At 38.6% G+C, this 26,818-nt stretch overlaps 1 protein-coding gene across 1 annotated transcript in view; it reads left to right on the top strand.

The window, feature by feature from the left end:
* spon1a (spondin 1a) overlaps window positions 1-20,730 on the top strand; it is an 84,798-nt gene extending 64,068 nt beyond the window's left edge. The window contains exons 7-16 of the mRNA XM_079339352.1: window positions 1,951-2,015; window positions 8,615-8,816; window positions 10,948-11,088; window positions 12,547-12,622; window positions 12,747-12,929; window positions 16,193-16,363; window positions 16,480-16,647; window positions 16,956-17,120; window positions 19,076-19,342; window positions 19,851-20,730. Of these exons, the coding sequence (XP_079195478.1) occupies window positions 1,951-2,015; window positions 8,615-8,816; window positions 10,948-11,088; window positions 12,547-12,622; window positions 12,747-12,929; window positions 16,193-16,363; window positions 16,480-16,647; window positions 16,956-17,120; window positions 19,076-19,342; window positions 19,851-20,014 (1,602 nt within the window). The 3' untranslated portion in view covers window positions 20,015-20,730. The remainder of the gene's footprint in view (window positions 1-1,950; window positions 2,016-8,614; window positions 8,817-10,947; window positions 11,089-12,546; window positions 12,623-12,746; window positions 12,930-16,192; window positions 16,364-16,479; window positions 16,648-16,955; window positions 17,121-19,075; window positions 19,343-19,850) is intronic.
* The last annotated feature ends 6,088 nt before the right edge of the window (window positions 20,731-26,818 follow it).

The following is a 26,818-nucleotide window of genomic DNA, read 5'->3' as shown; positions in this document are numbered from 1 at the left end:
ATAGAGGCTGGTCCCAGGAGGAGAGCCAGACTTTCTGTCCAGGTTGTGGGAAAAGGATTGCGGTGTCTGTCTGCGATCCTCTGGTTTCTTGCTGCTGTTGCGGAATGGAAATATGTGACTCCCTAGCAGAGGAAGAGGGGGCTGGGAGTTCAGTGGGAGCACTAGCAGATGCCATTAGAGCAGTAGAGGGAATTGAGGAGGAGAGCTAAGAAGTTACCTGGGTCAACTGAGTGCTGAGTTCAGATACATGTGTGGAGAGGTCCCGGTGAGTTTCCATAATTGTTTGTGTTTTATGATGTCCAACTGCAATGCCTTTGATGCATGTATGTATGGATGGCTGAATGGCAACCAGTTAAAGACTGAGTGGAGGAGACTGATGGAAATAATCTGGTTCTGTAGGCAGACAGAGGGTTAGTGGGGTGGGTTGCAGGTGAAGCAGACTGGAGGAGATGACACTGGTGGCAATCTGGACAACAGTAGAGAAAATCTGCTAGAACTCACTGGAGAAAACCTGAGGAATAAACTCTAAGAAATGTTAAGAGCAGCCAATGGTAGCAATCACTTCAGTGTGCTGAATAGGATTGGCGGAGACACAAGGAAACAAGAAATACATAGGGAAACAGGATCACAGCTGGAGCCGCGATAGATAAAATGTTCATTTAGATGTCCTGATCTTCTTAAGTCTACATCAAAAGGCAACTTTTCGGGGGGCGCCGATAGCTCAGCGGCAGCGACAGCGCGCGTACCATGTTGTGAGGCTTTGCTCCTCGCGCGGGCGGCCCGGGTTCGCGTCCGGCCTGTGGCCACTTTCCCGCATGTCTCTCCCCACTCTCTCCCCCTTTCCGACTCTATCCTCTGTCCTCTCAATAAAGGCAAAAAGGCCAAAAATAAATCTTTAAAAAAAAAAAAAAAAAGGCAACTTTTCTTTTAACATAATGAATTGCACTTTGTAAAGAACAGTTAGGCTAACACTTCCTGTTATTTTATATATTTACTTCATCTTTTTTAATTACCTGTATTATTAAAATTAATATAATTGTACATCACTTCTAGGGAGATCAAGAAATTTACCTTGACTGTCAGGAACACACAAAAAATTTCAAAATAAAGTTGAAGGATCTTCCGCTTTAGAGTTTCATTTATTTAAAAAACTCTTTTACAGGAACGCACATAAAACATTTGAAATAAAATTGGGAAGCAATTCTGTTTTAAATGCTTCAAATGTCATTTTTTATATGAACATAAATACATTTAGATTGGCATGATGGATCACTGTATGCCAAGACTACCCTAAATAAGAACAGTTACTTCCCCCTGGCTGTCACTCTGATGAACGCTAAATAGTGTAACCCTGCTATCAAGCACCCACCACAATTGAACATGAGACTATAAATATTTTTATTTTCAATAAATTAATCATACTTAAATATTGTCCCAGGTCACGTCCAGTCCTGACAGTGGTGGTGTCTCAGTAGAGGTCTTCTGCCAGACCGCTCAAGTCAAACGTGCAAGTTATAAAATGTTGTAAAGGAATCATAAGCAAAACAGTTATTTTATTTTAAATATTTAGAAAACTTTTGATATTGATTTTAATTTTGTTGAAAGATTGTCTTTCACCTTTTCATCTTGCCAGCATTTATTTTAAGCCTTACTTTAACCTTCTGGGCCATAATTTTCATTTCTCCCTTGTTAATGTTTTTTAGCCCTGTAGCTGCATTGTCATCAGAGCTTTTGTGAACTATTTTAAGCCGTGGTTGTGGCATTTTTGACCTCCTACTATCTTCTCCACTGCCATCATGATTTAGAATAGATTAAAAATTGAAATTTAATGGAAAGTCTTCAATTGATCCTTTTTAATTATTCACCTGTAAAGTTTGGTTCAAGGGTGTTGATTATTCTGGAGAAATAGATTGAGTTTCTTTGTTTCTGTGTCTGTCCTATCTTTTGTAGGGGGATGACGTTCTGACTGTCATCAAAATGAAAGCACAGTGGCCAGCCTGGCAACCACTCAATATGTAAGTAATATATTGTGATTATTACAAACCTCTTCACACATCTTTGTACCAACACTTGATAGATCTTTATTATTCGCCTTTACTAGCACCATGTACGTTAAGTATCCACAATGGACCAAAGCGTTCCCAACCAATGTAACCCTCTTCATAAGAGAAAACCACATACAGCATATGGCACATTAGGTTCTGGTGTTCTTGGGCTTCAGATATTCCAATAAAGAAGTTTGTATCCAAAGTTGGATCCAGAGCTTGCTGATCAGTGAAAAAAATAGCTCAAAGGTGCCCTGAAACTGCCAGCGACACCATCTTTGGAGTTTGTATGATCATTTAGTTCTTTATTCATGAGAGCCATTTAATCTCTTATTTATAAGAAAGACAACAAACTTGTTGGCTCAGCAAACTCTGATGAACTTGAGTGGTAAAGCCTGTGTATTGTTGTTTTCCCACCAACAAACCAAAACAAGGGGTATGAGTGAAGAAGAAAACAGCTGGGGAAAAAACAGTGATAACCACCAGGGCTAATTAACATACTCTGCTGAAAAGGAAACCAATTTATTGTTTTACAAAGTTATCGTGTACAGCACATGCAGGTTTTCATATCTATTATGCTGGTTTTGAGCAAGAAAAGGAAAGATTTATAGTGATGACAAACATGGACGTTCCCTCCCTATGGACATTTGGAGCCAGCTGGAAATGTTTTACGGTTCTTGAGGGGGCTCATGAGTATGACAGAGCTGTATTAAAATGTTAGAAATTTTTGTTTGAGTCAGTGTGTTTCATAAATGTGTGTTAGTATGTTTAACATGCGCACTATAGAACCTGACCGATATCAGTATTAGGGACGAGAGAAATCTGATGTACTTGCACACCTTGGTTACTCAACATGTACTTGTACACCTCTTGACACTCTGGAGAGTGATATTGCTTGTTGTAATCCAAGTAAAACCGAACTGCTAATACAGTAACATTGAAATTAAATTCTGTTTGACTGGTGAATAAATCTATTTATGTCGGCGCATATCTGTGATAAAATTAGCCAATTCCAAGAGTCACTTGATACTTTAATATTGGTCGATATTATGAGCTGGCCAATTAATCGATCGGGCTCTAGTGCAATATAGCCTGCTGATTTGGATACAGATTTTGAAATATCTGTTTGATGTGTTGAGAGCACAAAGGTTTTTTGGTATTTCCATAAGCTTGAAGAAGTATCTATGCTGGATTTGCGAAACCTGGAAATGTTCCTGTTCTACAGTAAGTGTTTAAAGGGTCTACAGATATGTCCACTGTGTGTTTCTAAGTCACAGTTATGTGAGGGTGGGTATTAAAAATCTAAGCCTATGAATCTGTTGTTCTCCTGGTCAGCAGTGCCACACTTTAATGTAGGCGTGGGCCTGGAAGAACTACCCTCCCAATCCAATTTTTTATTTGAGCTTTTCTTGGAATGGAAAAGTGTTAAACCATATTTATTCAAGCAACATAAAACAGCCAATGCAATGCAGCCATGGCTACTAGTCATGTGGCTACTTTTACTCAATGCATCCAGTTTTTTATGTTGAAGAAGAAAACCTAAAATTCTATTGCATTAATTGACTAGCTTTATTATGAAGACTGATGGGGCATTCAAAAACAAACTGGTAACGGTTCTCTAATCTACATCAAGTTTTTAACTGACATTTTTTATTTAAAGTTTTAGATTCAGTCATTCTTTGTTTTGACAAATGGGGGCTAAAAGACAGCAAGAGAGAGAGAGAGAGAGAGAGAGAGAGAGAGAGAGAGAGAGAGAGAGAGAGAGAGAGAGAGAGAGAGAGAGAGAGAGAGAGAGGAGAGAGAGAAAAACAAAGCGAGAGAAAGGAAATGAGCAGCCGTGAAGATTAAGGACAAGATTTAATGAAGCTTCTGAGAGGCCAGGGACTTAATTACCATGGTAGTGTTTTATTTTAAGTTTACTGTGTATTTTAGAACTAATATGTGTACTTAAACTGCACTCTGTCAGAGTGCCTCCTCTCAAACCATGCTTTACATTTAATTTTACTACTAAGATCAAAATGATTGCTGGAACAAAGGGCAAGACAGCTGAGATGTAGGAGAGGGAGGGGGAGAGGAGGAAGGAGAGAAGGAAAGAATGAGGCTGAAGATGTGCCATTATCACACTTACAACAGTATTTCTACACCACAGACTCTCCTGAGAGCCAACACAGCTGAGGAAAAGAAATCAACCTGAACACTGTATGATTTCTTCAACGTCATTATCTATCAAGATGTTTCATGTTCATTGAGCTTTGATATATAAAGACACCTAAAGTTAAAAAAAAAAAAAAAAAAGCTTATCAAAATAAGGGAATGTCTGTAATAAATCTAGGCACAGGCCAATTAAATGGAATGTCAAAATATGATGAGATTTTTTGAGTAGATTTCTTTGATGGGCAGGCCTGGGTCGTTTTGGGTAGGCCTATGCCTCTGCATATGTGCCAGCAAAGATTCACACTCAATGTGAAATGTGACTTATCATGTAGGTGAAACATATCAGCTTGGAAGTGAGCAACACTGTAGGGATCATAATGATCACTATGGCATTTTCTTCCCCCCAGTGTAAGAAATGGCCAAGAAAAGGTCATGCTCTTAACTTGAAAATCTTTGGAAATCATTTCCATTGTAATTTTTTTAAATTGGCCGGGGATCCCATCATGCTGCATTCATTGGAAAAAAACACACTTTGATATGATTGCTATCTAAATGACTTTGTACCTATGGAAATGAGGCAGAGGCTGAAGTGATTCATTCCTTTTCTGCTGAAGTCAGAGGAAGTGGAGGCACACTTAAGAACACAGCTTGGAGATGCATTTGCTGAAATCAGGGATGAGCATTTTATTCAGAAATTGACATTTAACTTTTGGTTTTTGAATGGGGTCTTTCAGAGTGGTGTCACCAAGGTAGGTGTGCACTTTGAATGGCCAGCCCCTGGGAGAGGGGTAGACAGGAGAAGAAGTGGGGTTCTTGAAAAGAGGCTCACGGACTCTGGCAGAGCCAGTGCTCTGATGTGGAGGGTGGTGTGAGAGCCGGCGTGTTTCACTTTTCAAGATTCTTAAACAACAAAGCCACCTGTTACCTTTTTTTGTTCCACTGTATCCTCCCACTATCACACTTCACAATACAGTATAATGTTTTCCTCTTTTAGTTTCATCATTGTACACATTTCTCCCCCTTATAATGGATGCATTCATGACAGTTAGGGTTGCTGCATCTTCCAAGAAGAAAAATCAAGATCACTCTTGCAGTGGGACTTTGACAGAGCAAATGTTTACTACCAGCTATTTAATTTAAAACTTAACTTGAACTTCAAATAAAGACATGCTTTTGACACTTCGTAGCATATAGGGGAGGATTAGGAGAACACATTTTTAATTAAATAATGTATTCCGTCCTTCTGTCTTTTTCATAGTTTTCTCATGAAATCAAAAATATGTTTTTATTATTTTACGGGACGAGTGGTAGCCACGGTATCCCCATGACAGTCGTCTGGCTCTTTGTTGTTCCCCTTCTCTTTCAGGCATCTTCCTAATAGAGTAAAACATACTTGGTGTCCTGTTGGGGTTTTTTTTCAGTTGCAGCAAAAAAAAAAAGAGCTGGTTGTCAACAGAGTGACATAAGGAGCTTTTGAAGATGAGAATATATTTGTTAATAAGCTGACTCTTTTATTTCTCTCACATTCTAAACTATAGTGTTGAAAGTTATAGTTTGTGTGAAGTAGTGTGAAATACACAAATACTTCTGGGCTTACTTTTGAGATAGTTTCTTTTCTACCATCTGCTCGATAATTTACAACTTTTCAGTAGAAATATGAACATAGTTCCTCAAGCTTTGAGTGAGCTGTGACTAATAGGAATGACCTGATTAGCCGACTAAATGTTGAGAGTTGGCACACTAGCCACTGTGTATCCAACACAAAAATGACTGGTTGGTTAAAGTAATTATTTATAGTTTATCAAGTCAGGATGAATGCAATGTGAACCTGCTACTTGCCAAGGCTGTAGTTCCAATGAATGGCTACTGCCAAATTGCCACAGTGCTCTACTACCAAAATGTAAACAAGCAGTATATAATTTGATCTACAAAATGAAAAAGTTTTATGAAGGGGATTTAAGGTTTAACTGGAAAATCAACTTGAGCAAAGTCTAACCACATGCATGTGGATGGGTTTTTTTAAGCTTTATTTTTGGGACATTCATTTATTCAACTGGAAAGAGACAGGAAATGTTGGGAGGAGATAGTGCCACACCCAGAATGTACTCATGTAGTAGGCCTGAGTTTTTTTGTATACATATGATTGATCAGTCAAATTAGTATTTTTCTATTACATTTATTAACAGCTGCTTTAATATGTATGTTGCTGCTTCTTACATTAGGTTTTTAAGGTTTTATGAGTTTGGATGAACAGCACTGTACTTATGTCTGAGATGTAGTAGAGTAGAGCTATAGGGCCTGATTTACTAAACGTTTGCGCATCTTAAAACTTGATACCACCAGCAAAAAACGTGTTATCTTATGTACTAACAGCGAGCAGTGAGGATTGCGTCTTTCATATGAGCAAAACAACACGTATTGTCCAAATAGTACGTTTGCCTTAATGAATATGCAATATGGGAAATTTCTGCCTCAGCCTGCAAAAACTGGGAGGAGAAAAAGCAAAGAAATTACGTTAGTATAAGCAATGCGATTTACCAATGCCTGGCGCAAATTACAGTGATTTTGACAGTGTCTAAATTTAACACCTTTGAACGGAACGTGTTAATCCAGGAGCCCAGTATTATTCAAAACAGGCTGCAGTTAGGATGAGAAGTGTTAGGCTCAATAAAAGGAGGTGTAAAGATCGCTTTGTTTCCCCCCACACATTTTAACATGTTTTGATTGACAGAAAAAAAAATTATATGCATTTATTTTTGATTTTGCTTGAATAATAGTTGCAACATTGACATTTATGTCGTCCTATTTCACTCTTTTCGCAAACATTGTATTTTAAACTGGGGATTTCCTTTTGCTCGGGTTGCACGTCTCTCCGGTGCGCTCTTTTTGCAAAGGCATTTATATCCAATCACAAACAGCGCTGACCAGCTGTCTGGTGCGCAGTGATCCGAGTGGTGTGCCTGAGTGCCTGTGCCACATAGGACACAGCTCGTACCTCCTGCGCAATGTATGACAATTCATTCATAATATGAAGGGAAGAAAAGAGAGGCCCTTTTTAATGCCGTGGTTTTCTGATAAGACAAATGTTATTTTTGTTATATTAGATTTATCTCGATTTAGATTGGGACATTTGTAACACCTGATCAGCAGTTAATAGTTGTGCTTAAATTAAAACTGTTAGATACAAAACTAGAAAGGTTAACAACTTAAAAACACATAGAAAATTAGAGGCAGGTAAAAGTATGGTTACGTCAGTCAACTAAATGACTGAAGAGGAGATGCTATATAATTACAAGTAACCAGAAAGGTTAGCACATGAACAAACCACAAACACAAGCATTACAGAGGGGTTATTTCATATTTTAATGTCTACACTATGTTTTGACCAGGCTATCTCTGTCAGTTACCTTTTTTAGAGCCCAGGTAGCTGTCGAAAGCAACCCTCAGACTTGTAACACTCACTTAGCCAGAGACCCAGGAGAGGCAGGTCAAGTTGTGTTCTCCTTCTCACTGGTAATTATTAGTAAGGAGAGAATGTGGGCAGGAGAGAGGTAGCTGAGGTCAAATGGATTTATATACTGGCATCATTATGGCAGAGAAAGAATCACTGCCTAATTGTCCATGTCACTACAGGAATCTTCTCACTCCTAATGAATCTTAAATTGGCTTGGAAACTTTGTCTAATTAGTGGAGCAGTCAATCATTTGCCAAGACAGATGGATGAAGGTTTGTGTGTTTCGCCCATTCCTGAACAGAGCAAATTCAGTGTGAAGAATGATAGAGTCTAGAATATGTCAAATTAAAACCATCCAGTCACTTTGATTTGTGGGCACTACCTTATCCTTTTCAAAGACTGAGGGAAATTTTGAGCCTTCATGAGCTTTATCTCAATTTGACAATTTTGATTTCCTTCTTTCTGCTTATTTTTTACGATTGTCCTATATATCACTATCAAGCTGAGACACGCTTAACAACTGCGGCTTCCCTGAGGCCATACATTTTGGTTAAATCAGTGAGGCGTGTAGGTGTGTGGAGATGTCCCAATGGGGCTTGGGACTAATAAAACACACATTTCATCTCTTTATGGGCGGCAGTAGCTCAGTCGGTAGGGACTTGGGTTGAGAACTGGAGGGTTGAAAAATGTGTGTCAGCTGGAGAGGTGCCAGACCACTTCAGTCGTGCACTTGAGCAAGGCACTGAATGCGTGTATTATACTTGGGTGGGCTTTTTAGGGCAACTTGTAGGTGACACACAGAGCTTTCAAAGTTCACAATGGGCAACTCAATGAATCGTTGGCTTTATTTTGGTCAATGACACATCTGTTCAGTCTTTTATGATTCTTGTAACATTGAACTCTCTCTCCCCCCTTCTCCTCTGCTCTGATACACTCTGACCTCTTGCTCTCTCTTACTCAGACGGGCTGCCCCCTCTGCAGAATTCTCAGTCGACCGGACACGTCACCTCATGTCCTTCCTGACCATGTTGGGCCCCAGTCCAGACTGGAATGTGGGTCTGTCTGCTGAGGACTTGTGTACTAAGGAGTGTGGCTGGGCCCAGAGGGTGGTCCAGGACCTGATCCCCTGGGACGCAGGCACTGACAGTGGGGTGACGTACGAGGTCAGTGAAAACACTCATACATTTAGACTTTAAGTACTAGTAGTTTTCCTTGCAAACATTTGCTTCCGGCTCCTTATGCGAACGATCATTTTATGTTTTATTTTGTTTCAACTGAACCACATGAGTCGTATTAAAATAGTTGCATTGAGGTTGTTGTTGATCATCATTTCAATTATAATTATGCAAGGAAAAAAATGCAGAAAACAGCAGAGTCTGTCTGAAGTCTGACTCAGCTTAGGTCATAACCCCACAGTCCTGTACCAATTACAAACTTTTGCAAACTAACTTTTCTCCTCCTTCTCCCCTTGGATCACCTTCCTCCTCACTCCCATCACCAGCTGAGTCTTCCCCTTCACACTCTCATTTCAACCTTGTCATTAAACCAAACTTTTCCTCTTCATCTGCCTATCTGCTCACATTCCCAATCACTCCCACTCTCACCTCTTAACATACAACCAGTCTGCAACAATTCACTGTCATCACTCATCCAATTGTACTTTAACAGCCTTCAATGTCCTTTCTCCCAGAGACCCTGAGGTGCTGTCTGCTGTGTGCTCACTGTCTCCAATCAGCACTCACAGATTTGTGTGTGTGTGTGTGTTGTCCAAACTCTATGAGGACATGCGTGAAAACCTTTGGCTGATACTCTATAGACCACACATGAATTGGGGTTTCTTGATCGTTTTGGTCCTCAGGAATCTTTCTGCAATTTTGTTTCTCTCAAACAAAATCTCACGCACTCCTTTGTTCACCACACCACATCTTTTTTTTGCTTCGACTAACACTTAAGGAATGAACAAGGGAAACTCAGGGACATTCAGGAACCTTCAGATTGTGTTTTGACTACTCTCGACTGACTGTGTCACATGGACACAGTGTGTGGTGTTTTTTCTATTTCCTGGAGCAAACACAGCTTAAGCTTAAAACAGTTGTGTAAAGTGTAATGCATTTATTTTTTGGAAAACTCCAAAAGCAAAGTTCAACTTCTGTAAATGTGCAGAATATAAATTACATTGACACATAATGCAAGGCTGCTGCGTTGAGGTCACAAGGACACGTTATCTTGTAAAAACATGAAGTTGTTGATTGTAGAATGAGTGTTTGATTTTGTCTGCTTATCAACACTGTCAGCTACAGGAGTGGCTGTGATGCACTGCAGCTCATGACGCCAATTTAATTGCTCTGAAACCCCTCAGGGCACGCCTGTCGCAATTAGCATCAAACATAATACCTCACCAAATTGTTTATTTTTTTTCAAATCTGAACATTAAGCCTTGTTTAACATTCTATTAGAATAACATATATAACGTGATTTTCACTGATGTGTGATAAATATCCAACAGTCTGATTTAAAATATAAAGAAAATGCTTTTTGTACCTCCTGTAGCTGCTTGAGAATCATTCAATATACAAGTTTAATACAGAAAGTGTTTAAGTATTTTTTATTTTCAGGAACCCAGTTTGATAACAAAACATATGTGATTTTCAATGACATAATTAAACCAACAGCATTCCTCAAACTACAGTATGTGAAATGTGTGTTGAAATATTTAGCTGTCTAAGCTTCCATTCTGCTGATGAAAAATGTAATCAAATTGGTATTTGTTTGAAACTTTTTCATCATTCTGAAAGTTGACTCTCATGCACAAGAACTCTGGTCAGTTGAGGATAGTTAAACAGGCTCTTTTGGCATTCGACAGGATTTTAGCTCTTCTAAAGCTAAGTGCCATTACTTTTCCCATATCTTCTTACGGACATTCATTTCCCCCTCCATGTCTCACACACAAACACAAATAGTGGTGTTCTATTCTTTTTTTTTCTGGGTGTCCTCAGTGGGGGGTGAAGGATGAACTGGTCGTCTGCCTCCAGACAGCCTCTGGCGGTGATGCTTTTATCAACCCCATGCTGGCAGACCTCCACTGCTGACTAATAAGAGCATCTCCCATATTAACTACTGCACTCCTACACAGCTGTTCTCTGACTTTGTGACTTGTGTAACTTTGGGTGACTTTGTGCTCATTGTACTTCCGCATGGGGGTATGTCAAACAGGCCCTGTGTTTTATTTAAAAATCTTGACGAATTAAAGCTTTGTGTGCTTTCTTCTCTTCCTCTTTTTTCATTTTTTTATAGTCTCCCAACAAGCCCACTTCTCCCCAAGACAAGATCAGACCCCTGACAAGCCTAGATCATCCACAAAGTCCTTTCTACGATCCTGAAGGGGGCGCTATCACTCCTGTGGCCAGAATGGTATTGGAGCGTATCGCAAGAAAGGTCTGTCTGTATTACATTGTACAAATCAGCTCCTGCTGCAAATAAAGATCTTGTACAAAATTAATCATAAGTAAGGAAATTGCATCATGTTGTATTGTAGCTATATCAGATAATCCCAATCAAATGCAAAAAAAATAAATCGAAATACATTTAATCCAAACAAAGCTTTAAGCCATGTGTGTTACTACAGACCTGGACAGTGACCTAGCTTTTTTGTTTTAACAAGCAAAAAGAGATTATTTGTTTTTGTGCTGTTTTTTTTTTATTATTATTTTGGCCTCCCTGCAATTCATTGAAGTTATATACTCATCCCACAATCACTGCGGTCCTCATTCAGGCATAGCCAGCTCCGACCAGTGTGGATGACAGGAACGTAAGGAATACCATGGAGACTGCAGATTTTTTCCTGCATGTTACCCCTAATGCTCTCTTCTTTATTTGCTGAACGAAACATAAGTGCAAAGTTTAACGTCATAGAACTAGCACCTTTTTAATATTTGCTATGTGTAGTAAAGATGACTCATAAAGTTTCGAAAGCAGACACAGAGGACAGAGAGGCCTGCCCTTTTGCTTTATCGCTGCTCAGCAGGCACAGGTAGCATGCTGAGTTTAATCCTGTTCATCAATACAGGGATTGATTGGTGTCGGATGTATTTTCTGTATTTACTGTGCATGAGATCAAAGCTGTTTTTTCACAAGATGGAAAAAAATATTCGGAAAAAGTTAAACGAAATAAAATATACGTTTACGAGAACAATCTGTCCCAATAAACCTTTAGTTGTTAGTAAGAATAGCTTATATGTATTTATTGTTTAAAATACATCCAACAATCTTTCCACAAAGGTGCTAAACTATATTATAAAAAAGACGTTATATTATTCAATATATACACAATGGATTGTTTCTGGTGAAATAATGACCTGGCACTTACCTGCAGATGGTAATCAATCATCACAAGTGTCAACAATAAGACATCTAGAATTCTGTATGATACGTAAAACCTCACGTGTGGAGGGATGCTTCACAAAGCGTTTTGGCCTATTAAATAACAGAAAGCATAAAGGCATAATTTGAAAGCATCAAAAGTATGGCTGTCAATAAATGTTGCTCTCCTTGAAATATGAATTACCCTTATTAACGTGATAAAATATATACTCATGGGTGCAAAGCAGAAAGTCCTTAAAGGTTGGTGGTGATTCATTGACATCTAGTGGCAGCTCTGGGGATTTTCTCATCATTCCTACACAAAGAACATGCATGCATGCACACGCACACACAACACAACACATCCAAACATATGCATATATGTTATTCTTTCTGCTATATAGACTCTTTGCGCCTTATATATTATGTGGGTACACAGATGGCTTTGAGAAGCAAAAAGAAAACCAAAGCCACAGAAATCTTACTGACTGCTGGACTGCTTCACAACATAACTCTGTATGTGTGTGTCCACAGGGTGAGCAGTGCAACATTGTGCCAGACAATGTGGATGACATTGTAGCAGATATTGCCCAGGAGGAGAAAGAGGAAGGTCTGAACCCTGATCACATTTCTGCCTCTCTATCTCTTTTTTTCTGCTTTGTTACACAAGATTAAAAGCATTGTTAAAGGCGGTCAGCTATTAAAGTATGTGCACACCCTTTTCAATCCTGCAGATGATACTCCTGAGACGTGTATCTACTCCAACTGGTCTCCATGGTCCGCTTGCAGCTCAGCCACTTGTGAAAAGGGCAAGCGGATGAGGCAGAGGATGCTGAAGGCCCAGTTGGACCTTAGTGTGCCCTGCCCGCACACCCAGGATTTTGAGCCCTGCATGGGGCCTGGCTGCAGCGATGAGGGTCAGTTTGTACATAAAGACTGAAGGTTAATGTGTTTGGGAACAAATTAAAGTGTGGATGAGGACTTAAAAATCTGCTGAATTAATGAGAGTTTTTTTATGTTTGAAAGGTTAAGCCTCCACCTCAGTGAGCTCTTTTGTCAACATTTAAGACTAATTGCTTTCATAACTGTGATGTTTTGACATTCAATAAAAAGCGAGTGTATGTTTAAAAAGCAGCTTTTATTGTTAAAGGGCATTGATAATACACAAAGGACTATATCGCGGTAATTAAGTGAGAGCAAAATGGGAGGCAAAGAGCGCACTTTGTTCTTTAAGCAGCCTTTCAAACGATATTGTAATTCAAATCAAATGCCACAAGGCCATTCAATATGTTTTGTAAGACGATAAAGACTAAGTCAGTCAAACCACTTTACTTCTTAAAGGTTTAGTTTCATTTCATTTCTTTCACTATCTTTTATTTTATTTATATATTTCTTTATGACTTGTTCTGTTTTTTGTCTCAGAAGTGGCAGGTTGGGTTTTATATGCTGATGAGTCAGTCTGTCACTCTGTGTTCAACATTTTTGGCAAATCCAATCATTTCTGAGCCTTCCCCAAGCACCAACACAGTCATGACAAGGTCAGACCGTGATTCACATTTACTATTCCACACAAATGAGGAAACCTTTCGGACTCGACTATTTCAGAGATTTATTACTTTTGCTTTATTTTACACTTGGGTGGCTGTGGCTCAGTTAGTAGAGTAGCCTCTCAACAGTAAGGTTGGAGGTTTGATCCCCAGCTCCGGCAGAAACATGCCCAATGTGCCCTTTGGCTTGTAAATGTATTTGAATGGGCTAGTTATGGACTGTTTACATCGTAACCACTGCCATCAGTGTGTGAATGTGGTGTGAATGGGTATGTGTGACATTCGATGTAAAAAAGTTCATTTAATTGCAGAACTCCCTTACTCATTCATCAAATTATGCTAAATATGACAACTTGTAGATTGTGATAGTGTGATGTTTTTTTCTATTTACACAACACAGTTTAAGTTTAACATCATAAAGTCTAATGCATTTATTTTTGGACAATTCCAAAAGCACAGTATATCTGTAAATGTACAGAATTTAAATGACTGTGACATGTAATGCAAGGCTGCTGCGTTGAGGTCACAAGGACACGTTATCTTGTAAAAACATGAAGTTGTTGATTATAGAATGAGTGTTGTAATTTTGCCTTAAATATAACAACTTGTAGCTACAAAGTAAAATATGTGGCCAAAATAAAGCAATATGCAACTTTGACACAACGGAGCAGCAGCAGTCCAAATTCAAAAGACTGGAGATAGCTGTGAATGTTCATGTTCCTCCAAAACTTTTCATTGTCTTCCCTAGATACACAGTACAGAGATACTTCAAAGCTAGCCTATTGGTGACACAGCTACAACTTCTTCCATTATCAAACCGATAATGGTTTGATACCTTTAATTCCTGCATATTGACTCTAATGCCAACATGATAAACATCCCGTCTGTTGGTGGAACTGCAAACACGTACCTTTTTTACTGTCAGTGAAATCTAAAATGACAGGCACAAATGAGAGAGCATTTGTGACATCCACCATATGTAAAACGTTCTCCTGTATGTCTCTTTCATTTGTCAATAGATAACAAATATATCTCAGTAGAGTAAAAAAATAGGTTGTTTTGTGTGGATGTGATCCTGAATATTTGATATGGGACCACATGAACAGCGATTTCTGCCTGCAATTCATTCTAAATTTCAAAAAATACTGAAAAAATGAATAACCACTTGGGAAATTCTTGGATAACTTAAAGAGCTCGTCATACAGATAAATGCATATACATGTCAAACATTAAAAAAACAAACAAAAAAAACCCATTGCTAATTCACTTCTAATCTTACAAACGTTATGTGTAATAAAGCAAGGGGAGTAGTTGTAGTCCAACTTAAAGTTGGAGAAGTGAAATTCGATGCTTTATTTTCTTAACTAAATACACAGACTTCATTAAAAGGAACAAATGGGTTCCTGAACACTGTTTGGAACTAAGAAGCTACCAAGAGAGTTACAGTTTGACTGTTTCTATCTTAGTTTTTTTTTACCCCCATTCCTGATAAAGTCAGCAAGTGATTTGATCATTCTGTCACAGACCTTTATGAGATAATTAAGGGGATGTACTCATGGGTCAAAGTGCCAGAAACTAAGACAGATACATGTTGCAACCTCACTTTTATCCATTATTGTCATTTTTCTGTTGTTAATGATTAGGGCAGTTTATTTCCTTAAGTTCATAAACCACAATTAGGACCTCAGTTAATTCCAGATTTGACTGCTTTTTTGAGAAGAACTTTACGTGTCTTACTGTACATGGCCAATTTATTGCTATTACTGTAGGTGTCAGGTTAATATCATTGAACTACCTTTGATCATAGGATGTCAAATTAACACACTTATATTACATTGATGTGCTGTTATCACTACCTGACTTTTTAGTTACCTGTAAGTACATTAAAAAAACAGTACTAGAGTAAAGCAAAGCTGCAGTTGTCAGTGAGGTGCCTGCAGTGCCTGAAACATAATTTATACCATACATACTTTAGAAGGGCACATTCATTTTGTGCCAGAAGAATTTAAGCCTTTAGTATAACTTTGGATTTCATTTTAGCTCAAATAAAAGTCACTAGAAACGTTTTACTTTTACTATCTTACGAGAAGAGATACAATAACAAAGCATTGTAAGTTTAAGGCTGCACACCAGGTTAGCATGGGTGATTCATTTAAAAGATAACAGACAACAATAAGTGCCAAAGGAACAACAGCTTGAAAAGTAAGTGATATATTTTACACAGATAAGAAGTCTCAGGCATTGATAAACACTCAACAACCACACCCTCACTAATAAAAGTGAAACAATGCAGAATAAGTTTAGTTAAAGCTAAAATGGTGAAAAATCCTCCAGATAGACACATTTGTATTTGACATGTGCTGTCCAAATCCTCTTAGTCGTAAGCTTCTGTCTACACTGATTTTCTTTGTCATAAAACAGAGTTCAATACCCTTAAAAGTGGATCATCTTTATCAACTTTTTATTTAGAAGTTTCTAATGGGAACAGATCCAGGAGTCGATGGCAACACATCAAACATACACATAAATATGGTATGAGGTAATAGGGTTGTGTGCATTTCAAGACGTTGTCACAATCACTGGCCTCTTATGAAGCCCGCTGACATCTTCCTTTTTGTCCTTTGACTCTTTAGATGCTTCCACCTGCATGATGTCAGAGTGGATCACCTGGTCTCCCTGCAGTTTGACCTGTGGGATGGGCACTCGTTCCCGGGAGCGTTATGTGAAGCAGTTCCCTGATGATGGCTCAGTCTGCACCCTTCCCACAGAGGAGACTGAGAACTGTGTGGTCAATGAGGAATGCTGTGAGTTTTTCCCCTTTATGTCACACCTGCCAACTTACACTACAGACCTCTTGTCTTTTTTCAATTGTACACTAACGACCATTCTAATGTCATTTGAAATGATCTAATTGTTTCAGCTGCTAGCAGTTGCCTGGTTACAGAGTGGGGAGAATGGGATGTCTGCAGTGCAACTTGTGGCCTGGGCATGAAGAGGAGAGAGCGCATGGTGAAGATGCCTCCTGCAGATGGCTCTGTTTGTGGAGCAGAGGTGCTAGAAGTGGAGAAGTGCATGATGCCAGAATGTCGTGAGTGGCAGAATCTTCAGGACAACAACTTTCCCTTCACCTCCTACACTTAAAGTCTGGTAGCCTTACTGTAGATCCATGGAAGCACCACTGATGAGACATTACATTGAACTCTCCTGCAGAGCCCTTTTGTCCTTTTTCTACTCTAAGAATGAATAAATAGAAACCAGTATAAATGTGTTTCTTCCATGACTATCCATAATTTTTTTCCTTTGAAGACATAATGTTGACTACAATATTAAAGTACTTACATACAATACTAAAGCACTATGCCATATGCATGACTGATTGATTCTTTCTGTGAGCAGACACAATCCCCTGCATGCTGACACCCTGGTCAGACTGGAGTGACTGCAGCGTGACTTGTGGAAAGGGTTTGAGGACACGGCAGCGCACGCTTAAGTCCCCTGTGGAACTGGGAGAGTGTACGGAGGAGTTGGAACAGGTGGAGAAATGCATGCTGCCAGAGTGCCGTAAGTAATGCAAATCTCTTTATCCACACCCACACACTGTACATGTGTGTACGTGAAATGTAAGGTCCCATGTGCTTTTTCTGGTTTTATATGCTCTTTAGTGTGTTTTATAGGTGTCTTGTGCATGTTTAGGCACATCTATTTGCAAAAATTTGAATTCCCCTTCCACCTCCTGTTAGCTGTAGCCCCCTTGTTGAAAATGTGTGTTGTGACATTACAAGACAAAGATGCCACTGATCCAAGCCCATTGGCTCATTGTAGCATGCACAAGCTCCCCTCAGACTGACTGTAGTATTTCCAATATGGTAAAAGGGGCGAGACATGTCCGAGAACAAAGCCGAACAACTGACCAATTAAGAGACAGCAGATATGCCGACCAATCTGATCAGCACAGGTGGGGACCCTTGGGTTTTTGGGTTTCTTTTGTTTTTTCTCTTCGAGGGTTGTTCTGAGCGTTAGAAATTCAGGCAGATGAGAGAGCTTGCATAAGCGGCAATACATGACACTTTTGTCGAACATTAGCAATTGTGAATGAACTTTAGTAGACACATAAGTGAGATCTATGAACCCCAAAAAGGCTTAATATGAGACCTTTAATGAAAAAGAAAGACAAGCTCATGTTTGATATGCAACCTGGTGTCTTCATGCAGATGAATAAAGCACCGAGGGAAGACACTTCACAGTGAAAGTGAGGAGAAAAGCAATGTACTGTGTGTTTTGTATGAGTTGAGATAAAATGCACATTTAAGCAGTTTTGTGCTGCTTTCTAGAAGACAAGAGATGATAGGTTTAAATGCAGTATTCATATTTAAGCTTGAAAACTACTTTTTTATAAAGACTTATTTTTGGCCTTTATGCCTTTGTTATAGAGGGGAAAGTGGATAGAGGCGGAAATCAGGGAGAGAGACATGCAGGAAATGAGCCACAGGCCAGACACGAACCCGGGCCGCCCGCGTGAGGACTGAGCTACCGCTGCGCCACCAGCGCGCCCAGCTTGAAAACTACTTTTAAGCGCATGAGAGATCTTACATTACCATGATGTTTAAAAACAAGTTTAAATGAGCCAACCTTGAAGGTCATAAAGACCTTAAACATCTGTCAGGAAAATGTGTTTATGGTCAGTTATTTTAGAGAAAAAGAACGGTTATAAAAAAAAGACTTTGCACAATTTTGGTTACACTTTCTATAAAATCTAATTCAATGCATCATTTGTAATAAAAACACACCTTGTGTTTTTTATTAATACAATATTTTGGGTGATTCTATTATTTGCTTACTTTTAAAACAATAAAACTCAGGTATTAGCATTGGCTTAGAGAAGTCAGCAATCATGTGAACTGGTGCTTTTTAATATTTAAAAGATTTTCCTCTTTGCTTTGCACAGAATCTTTCAGCTAAAATTTGAGCAATACACTTTATAAATTAAGGTTTGGTCGCATTGTTGCCCCATAATTGAATTGAAATCATACTACTCTAAAAAGTAAACAATTAAAATAACTAAAAAAAGATTGTAATTTATGAGTTAATCCATGTTGCTATTGTTTTAGGACTTGGCCTTCTAACTATAAACTAGACTGAGTGTGATTCTCTGCAGAGGTATTAGTTGGCATTAGTGGTGAGGATGCTACATCAGAGTCATTTACTGTGACTGTGTTAAAAAATCACACAATTTAAGATGAAAATAGTTATATTCCCTGGACTCTGCTTTATCTGTAATTCAGAATTATTGTGAATTTAATAAAAAAAAAACAGAAATTGCTATGTGTCACTATTGCCTTATCTGTTTTAATTAACAACAGCTACATTTCTCCCAGGGGATCATTGAATTTTATCCTTATCCTTAACCTCATTCTGTCTTCACTATCTAGTATCTTCATTGGTAACAACTCGTACTTTATCTTTACTCAGACAACTTCTTATATACTCACTTGTATTATCAACTCCTGTCTCCTCAGCTATAGATTGCATCATGTCAGAGTGGACAGAGTGGTCCGAGTGCAACAAGTCCTGTGGGAAGGGTCATACAATCCGGACGCGCATGGTAAAGCTGGAGCCTCAGTTTGGTGGAGAGCCCTGTCCTGAAACCATTCAGAGAAAGAAGTGTAAGATCAGGAAGTGCAACCGGGGACAAGCCAACAGCGATGAGAAAAAAAGGCGCAAGGAGCAGCGGGACAAGAGGAGGAGCAAACAGAGTAGAACTGAGGCCAATTCTGAGCATCCAGGTCAGTATCTACCCTTATCAAATTCAAATCTATATTATTCATGTAAAAAGATTATACCATGGTGTTTGTAAGCACTGGATTGGGACTGGCTGCCAATGCCAGGTTAGATACCATACAATGAACACGTAGTGCTGGCCATCAACTCGCTTCTAGAGCTGCAGCTGACGGTAAACACGACTAATATGGGTATAGTGTCATGGCTTTTTAGCTAGCATGTTGGACTGTCAAACATACTATCTTTGATTTATATTGAATGCAAAAGGGTATTAGCTTTGAATTTTGCTACCATACTGTTAGCTTTGTTCCTCATACCTAAGCCAGTCTCATGAGAAATTTCTCTTGTTGCCAAGTCATATCAAAGAACTGTTACTTTAAGAAGTGAAGTTTCATTAATGGGATATATTTCATGGGAGGATTTCTGCAGACATTACTAGGGAAATGAGTTGATGCCTGAATAATTTTGAAAATCACACATTAATCTGACTGTTCATTTTTTCTTTATTTTTAGGGTGTAAAATGAGGCCGTGGTCGAGTTGGACAGAGTGTACCAAACTGTGCGGGGGAGGTATTCAAGAGCGACTCATGACAGTGAAGCAGAAGTTTAAGACTGCCCAGCTGTCTAGCTGCAAAGACAGGAAGGAGATCAGGGCTTGTAATGTGCACCCCTGTTAGGCAGGAGTAGGATAGCGGGGTTGATGTGGGGAAGGGAGGGAGGGATGACAATACGGCTAGGAGACAGCAGGGCATGGCACACTGTTGCAAAATGATCCAATGCACTCTGTTTAGGGCTGAAGTGGCACGAACATGAATCTGTATTTGTTAAATCCAGAGCTGAATTAAAAGATCTGACTGGAACACCTTGCGGATTCTTATGTGCTTTTAATCTAGCTCTGATACACATACAACTCTTTTTCAAGATTACTGTAAACATGTTGTGGTATAATATATCTTAAAAATATGATTGATAAATTGATTTAATTATAAGTTAAAGAACTGTTATATCTTGTTGTATCCTTGAGTAGTACAGTATATTCCAGACTTTACAGCACAGGTGCCCAGCCATTCCAGTGTGTTATATGCCTTCAGTTATTCAGTTGTTTCTAGGACACAAAAAGCCCAGTTGAATTTTTACCCAGCTATATTGTTGTACACGTAGAAGCATCATGATTGAGATTGATGATGATTTTGAGCATTATTAGAATATTTTGTAATTTTTTTTTTTGCTGTTGAATTTTTTGATAAGAATGTGTCCCAAGATTCTTACCAAAGTCTTGTGTAGATGTTTTCTAGCTCTCTTATCTCTCCTTTTCTGTTTCTCTGTTCCCTATAACATATTAATATTTTGGAATAATATCACATTTACAATAAAGGTAAATGTGACAACTTGTCATCTGGATCTGTCTTTTTATTTGGATGTAATGGGTGTAACATGCAATGGTTTTCACCTCTGCTGCCACTAGATGGCGATAACCAGCCATGAATATTTGCATCCAACAAGGAAATTGGTTGTTCTTCAGACTGCTTGTTTTAATGTGTCCTTCCTACTTCTCTCTGTACTCCTAATATCCACAAGGGGGCATAAATATTAATTTAAGATTTTAAATAAGAGTTTAAAAAATATAGAAGGTTATTTTACTCACTTTACTTGACTCAATTCTCATTTGTGATATAGCTTAAACTTGAAAATGTTTAAAACTTAAAGAATGATAGGTAGCTGAAAATAGTTCACATTGTGTTGTGCTATAATATGACACATCTAATAGTCCAATTCTACAAACCTGGGATACAGCCCTAGCCCTCTATACAGAAATAAAGGGTCTTCAAAGGTCTTTTTATGACTACACAGAGCGGGTGCACACTCATTAAAGAAACATGGAGGTTGGCGTTTTATATACATATAGGCTGATATCTTGAAGATTCTGCCCCCCAGCTCTCTGATGTATTGGGTGGGGGAGGGGATAGTGTCAGGCCTTTGGCTGTGTAGCTCTGGGAACAAGGGTAAAAATTCAATACACACATCCCAATGCCATTCCTGTTTCCATGCCAACACAACCACACTTGGAAGGACTCTACACACCTCAGAGGAGATTGAAACATAGAAGGGAAATTCTTACAGCCATGATTGAGCAATTAAAACAGAACCGCTGTGGAGACTGACAAGAGGAACAAGGGCTAAAAAAAGGAAAGGATTCTCAGGTCTTTTTTCAAATTTGCACGTTATGTGGTTTGTAGTGCTGGCTGGCTGTTCTGCAGCATAGCTGCAGTTTAGAGATCAGCCTGAAAATCCTCTCAAACATTTACATGTCAGACCTGCCATGCCTCACTAATGTAATAATGAGTTTTCCCTGTCTGTAAAAACAATTATATAGTAGAATTATTTTTTGGGTGCAGGCCACAAATTCCTCCTGGGTGACCCCTCAGACCTCATTCTTGTTTTGCCAGTTTCTCACTTCAAAAGTTCAAAATCCTTATAAGTCCTGACCTTTGTAATTGCGGCATCCTAATTTAAAACTGCCTTAGACACAAAACTGTGTGGTGAAAGCTTTTCATGGTAAACTGTGTCATTAGAAGTATTACAGAGTCTATTCAGCTCATTGAATGTGGAAACCACTCTCTGTAATCGTTGTCTTTTTTTTTTTGGTATCGAGTCATTTTAGGTTCTTTATCAAACCACAGCGCCTCATCACAAAAAAAAACCCTGCACACTAGGTTTTAACATTGGAGGAAATTTTCTTTAAAGCAGACTCGTGAACTATAACAGGGAGTGATGGAGTCAAATGTACATACAATTTAAAAATTGTTCCACCAAACAAAACATTTCCAACAAACCTGCTTCATTGTTTCATAGCAATATGATGACAATGTTTGGGGGAAGTTGTTACATAATTTATTACTCCAGCTTTTATACGTGTGTGTTGCCATGAATAAATCTGACACAACAAACTTGTATGCAAACATTTTTGGCTGAAGAATGTGGCTGTCCACCTACAGACATGATTACTGCAGCTGTTAGCTCATTTTTTAATCAAGCACACTCTCTCACTTCTCCCTCTCTCACGTCCTATAAATTAAAATCAATCTAATATCTATTAAAACCTTACATAAATACAAAGTAAGTATTCAAACTGATGTATAACAGCTCAATTCGTGTTTAACACTGTTATAAAATGGATGATGTGAAATTGGTACGTCAGTGGCTCAGTCCTTAGGGACTTGAGTTGGGAACCGGAGGGTTGGCGGTTCAAGTGTGGACCAAAATATGGAAGTCATTGTGGTAGCTGGAGAGGTGCCAGGGCACCTCTGAAGCACTGCAGGGGTGTCTCTGATCAAGGCACTGAACCCCAAAACTGCTCTGGTGCGCTCTCAGTGTGTAGCAGCCCCCACTCAGAACATCTCTCCACCAATACATGTCTACAGGTCCTGTTTGTGCATGTGTGTGATTCACTAAAATAACAGTGTAAACCTGAATTTCCCTGTGATAATTTCAAATTCAAGTTCAAAAAAGGAAATATGTCTCATGAATTCACAACCAGAGCAGTTCAATGACCTCACGCTAAATTCTATGGATTAGCAGCAGAAATATATTCTGTATGTAGTTCGATTATGTAAAGTGGATTATTGTTTTCCCCTTATTTTGACATTTTGGTCTGGAGGCTGTGTGGCATAAAAGAGAAAGGCTGCATGGAACTAGGCCAGTGGGTGACTGAGTCGGCAAATTTATCCTGCTTTGGTTTGATTTTCCTTTGATCTTTTTTCAAGTGTGACAATGCATGTGTCAGATATGCACATATGCATTGACAGAACAACAAAATAAATGGCTGAAACAAAAAGAGAAGTCTTTCAATTCTATAAACAAAGGAAGACATAAAGGTACAGTACAGCTGCCCTACTTCATGGGCCAGGCAGGCACTTCCTCAGCCAAGAGAGAGACAGAGGAAGCAAAAGATTTCATAAACTAATAAACCTCAGAGGGAAAATCAATATGGTGGCTCGCCCTGCAAAGGCTCCTTCTACAAATTTATAGACCACAGCAACAATCAATGTCCCGAGTTTATAACCTGTAAAGACTTTGAGCAGGGGATCTGTGAAATGTCAGTTAGCATTAGAGCATGCTCAGAATATTTAGTTAAATTAACAATTAGCTTATCTCAGGCAAAGCCAGGGTTTTTCTGATTTAAGTTTGTAGCTCCAGGCTACAGAGAGCCTCCCTGAGGGCATGGCTCATTATCTGGCTCAACAGTAATGCATGTTTAAATTCTTAACTAATATGGCTATTCTGTTTATTTCTCTGCTCATGTTTTCCCTCCTCTTTTTACTTCTATTTAGTGCTAGCAAAGATTTGGAAACCTATTCAGCAGTGAGCATATACACAATTATTTCCCTGTCATGTTATCTTCCTTTTGCTACGGAAGTGCATCTGGCACAGTTTACAGAGTTTTCATTTAAATTAACTGGGATCCACAGTGACCACAGTAATGCTCTAAAGACACACTATAAGACTTCATGACTGCCTAATTGCCATTGTAAATAAAGTTTGAGTGGGTAATAAAACTAATGGAAAAAAGAGAACCCTATGACATAACATTATAATCAGATATGTTGAATATATGAGGATTAGTCCCAAGTAAGAGGGGAAATGTTAGTCTCTCCTTCATTCACTAATTTTATCTTAATGACACGCAATCTCAAAAAGAAAACATTATTTATCAACTGTATTCAAGAGGATCTTAATGTCTCATGGAACAGGCTTGAAACTCAGGTAGGTGGATGATTTTCCACCCACTTCATGACAGAATCTTTATTAGCGCATCGTCGTGATAGATTGTAAGTGTCCTTTATACTTTATCATGCCACATGTGCATGCACATGGTTTGCCTGATACTCTCAAGTAAGCGTCAAACTTTGGTGTTGACAAATGTACCCAATGCAAAGGTGGAACATTTGCAAGTATCCAATTGTCAGGTTCCAAAATCCCAAGTAGGCCTCATGTTAAGATGATATTTTTACAGTAAGAATCCAGACTTGTCCAAAGACATTTGGTCTGTTGGGGCTCAAAGCTGGAGGGGAATCACAAAAGTTCTCTCTGCTACTTCCCGCCTACAGGTGGGACATTGAAAGTTCATGTAAAAATGCGCTGTTTGGATATCAGACGGTCTACACATGAGACAGAATAAATACACAGAATAAAACAGGTATGTTTAAAAGGAGCTTCATAGACTTTCAAACACATTTTTTTTCCAGGCACACATTCGCAAACGACTGAAAACGGCTACACAACCTACTTTTGGGTCCCAAACCACTACTAACACTACTCTAAAAGGATAGTTCAGCTATTAATCAATAATTCTCCTTCTTTTATAATGAACATTTTGTCTGCAGTATCACAGGCAACCTCAACGTCCGTTTTAAGGCTTACTGTTTTGCTTACCATTAGATAGCTATTAAATTATAAACAGCTGTTGTGAAACTCTGGTATTAAGTATTTACATCTTGTTTCAAACCACATTAAAATGTTGAAAGTGTAGGATATAATGACACTTACTGATATTCCAAGCTGCATTAAGGTAATTAAATTGGAAGTTCTACTGCCTTATATATTAGTCCTATATGTATATATATTCAAATTAATGCCAGGATGTTAAACAATACAACACACATTAGTAATTAAGTATGTGCTGTTATCTCCTATGTTAATTTTATAATCTTCCCTAATGTCTCATTATGTTTTGTTTTTCAGAAAAGAGATTTCTTGTTTTTTCTTGTTGGTGGGTCCATGTGTGGGTGTGTGCACACAGTATGTTACTGAAGCTACATCCAGACACAACTTGAACTCAAAGCTCTTACGAGATCCACTAATTTGTTTCCAGATTGGCCTTGATCACAATGAATCAGTAGGAATTGCAGAAACCAACAGATCGATGCATCACTGTCCGTCTTTGTCTGCATTGTTGGAAGGGAGAGCTTTAGAAAATGAAATCAGGTCATCAGCAGACGCTTGGCAAGTCTCTAAAATAAAAGTGCATGAGAAGAACAATTAAAATAAAAACTTGACCTCCTCGTTCAGTTATTTTTTTGTTGTCGATCTTACAAACAGTTTGGATAAGTTGTCAGGTTGACAATCAGCTATTATGTTCCTTGGCAAATACACCTGTAGTTTTAAATCCATTCAGTGATTTCAACTCATAGACTGTAAAAATGAATGGACAAAGCCTGAGTGACGTAACCCATCTGTTAATGCAGGAGGCTCTGGAGTTTCATGGGCAGTCTAACGACAGGCTGAGAATTGGAGCTGAGGCTGGTTTTAAGCCTCTTGAAACCGTTACGTGTCCACCTGTCAATCAGGTCAGCTATGCGGCGAACTATGGATAACGCGAATCCTTCATAAAATCAAAACGGATGCATTATTAGAAAAAAAAATCCCCCCTCTGAATGCAGGGATTCACACTCAAGCATTGGCTTCCTTTTTCGACACTGGAGGTTGCAAACTTCCTACTACTATTTCAAACTTCGAAAAATGTTTGAGACCTGACAATTATGAAAACATTACGTTTCCTCACTTAAGATGTCAACACATGCTTGGATTAACTCTTAAATGTAGACCTTTAATAATTCTCTATTAGTCTTGTAATATTTAAAACAGATCAAAACAGACTAAAATGGCAGTTTAAAAAAATGTGAAGGGAGAGAGAAAGCTGGCTCCTACTTGACACTGCATCAAAAATGTCTCAAAGATTAAATAAAATGATATTTGACAACTTAAAATATTATATACAACAACATTAAAATAAAACACAAAGAGAAGTGTATCCTATTGTAGCTATCTTACGCTTCTTCCTGTCTATGAATCTTAGTTTTATTGCAAAAAAACAGATAAAGAGTTTCCGGCCAACAAGTTACACACGTGCAGATGCATGGTTTCTATGAGTTAAAATTGGCATCCAAATCAAAAAAACATTGAAAAGCAAGAAACGAATGCAATGACAGAAAAGTGTAGCTAAAAACTAAACAACATGTGATTACAGCACACAATGCTAATGCTACCTAAACATAGCTAAATTCCAAAACACGTGTACAAAAAAAGGGGATATTGTAATGGAAATTGAGCGACGTAGCGTTCAGCCATTTAAGGTAGCAAATAGAAAGAAGCTTTTTGTGTGAAGGAAAAGAGAACACAAATATTCCTATGGCTAGGAGGATGGCACAGATTAAAAAAACTCATGATCCTCCAACAAGCCTGTGTTTACTGTTCTACTGGTCTGGACTGATTTGTTTGAGTTAGGTAGATATAAACGTGGCCTCTGGCCTATGGTTTAGCATCACACAATTATCAACCCACAGAGATGTGACGGCATTATAGGTTAAGTGGCAGCAGAGACTTTCTCTCAAATCTCCATCAACAGGGGATTCTCGTTCCTAAATTGATTCTCTGTAGAAGACAGAGCTTACAGGTCTGACATAATGTTTTCGGCAGCACTA

This window comes from Symphodus melops, assembly GCF_947650265.1.
Source record: "Symphodus melops genome assembly, chromosome: 3".
Lineage (NCBI taxonomy): Eukaryota > Metazoa > Chordata > Actinopteri > Labriformes > Labridae > Symphodus > Symphodus melops.
Note: the sequence above shows the minus strand (reverse complement) of the source record. Positions and strands in the feature narration are given on the sequence as shown.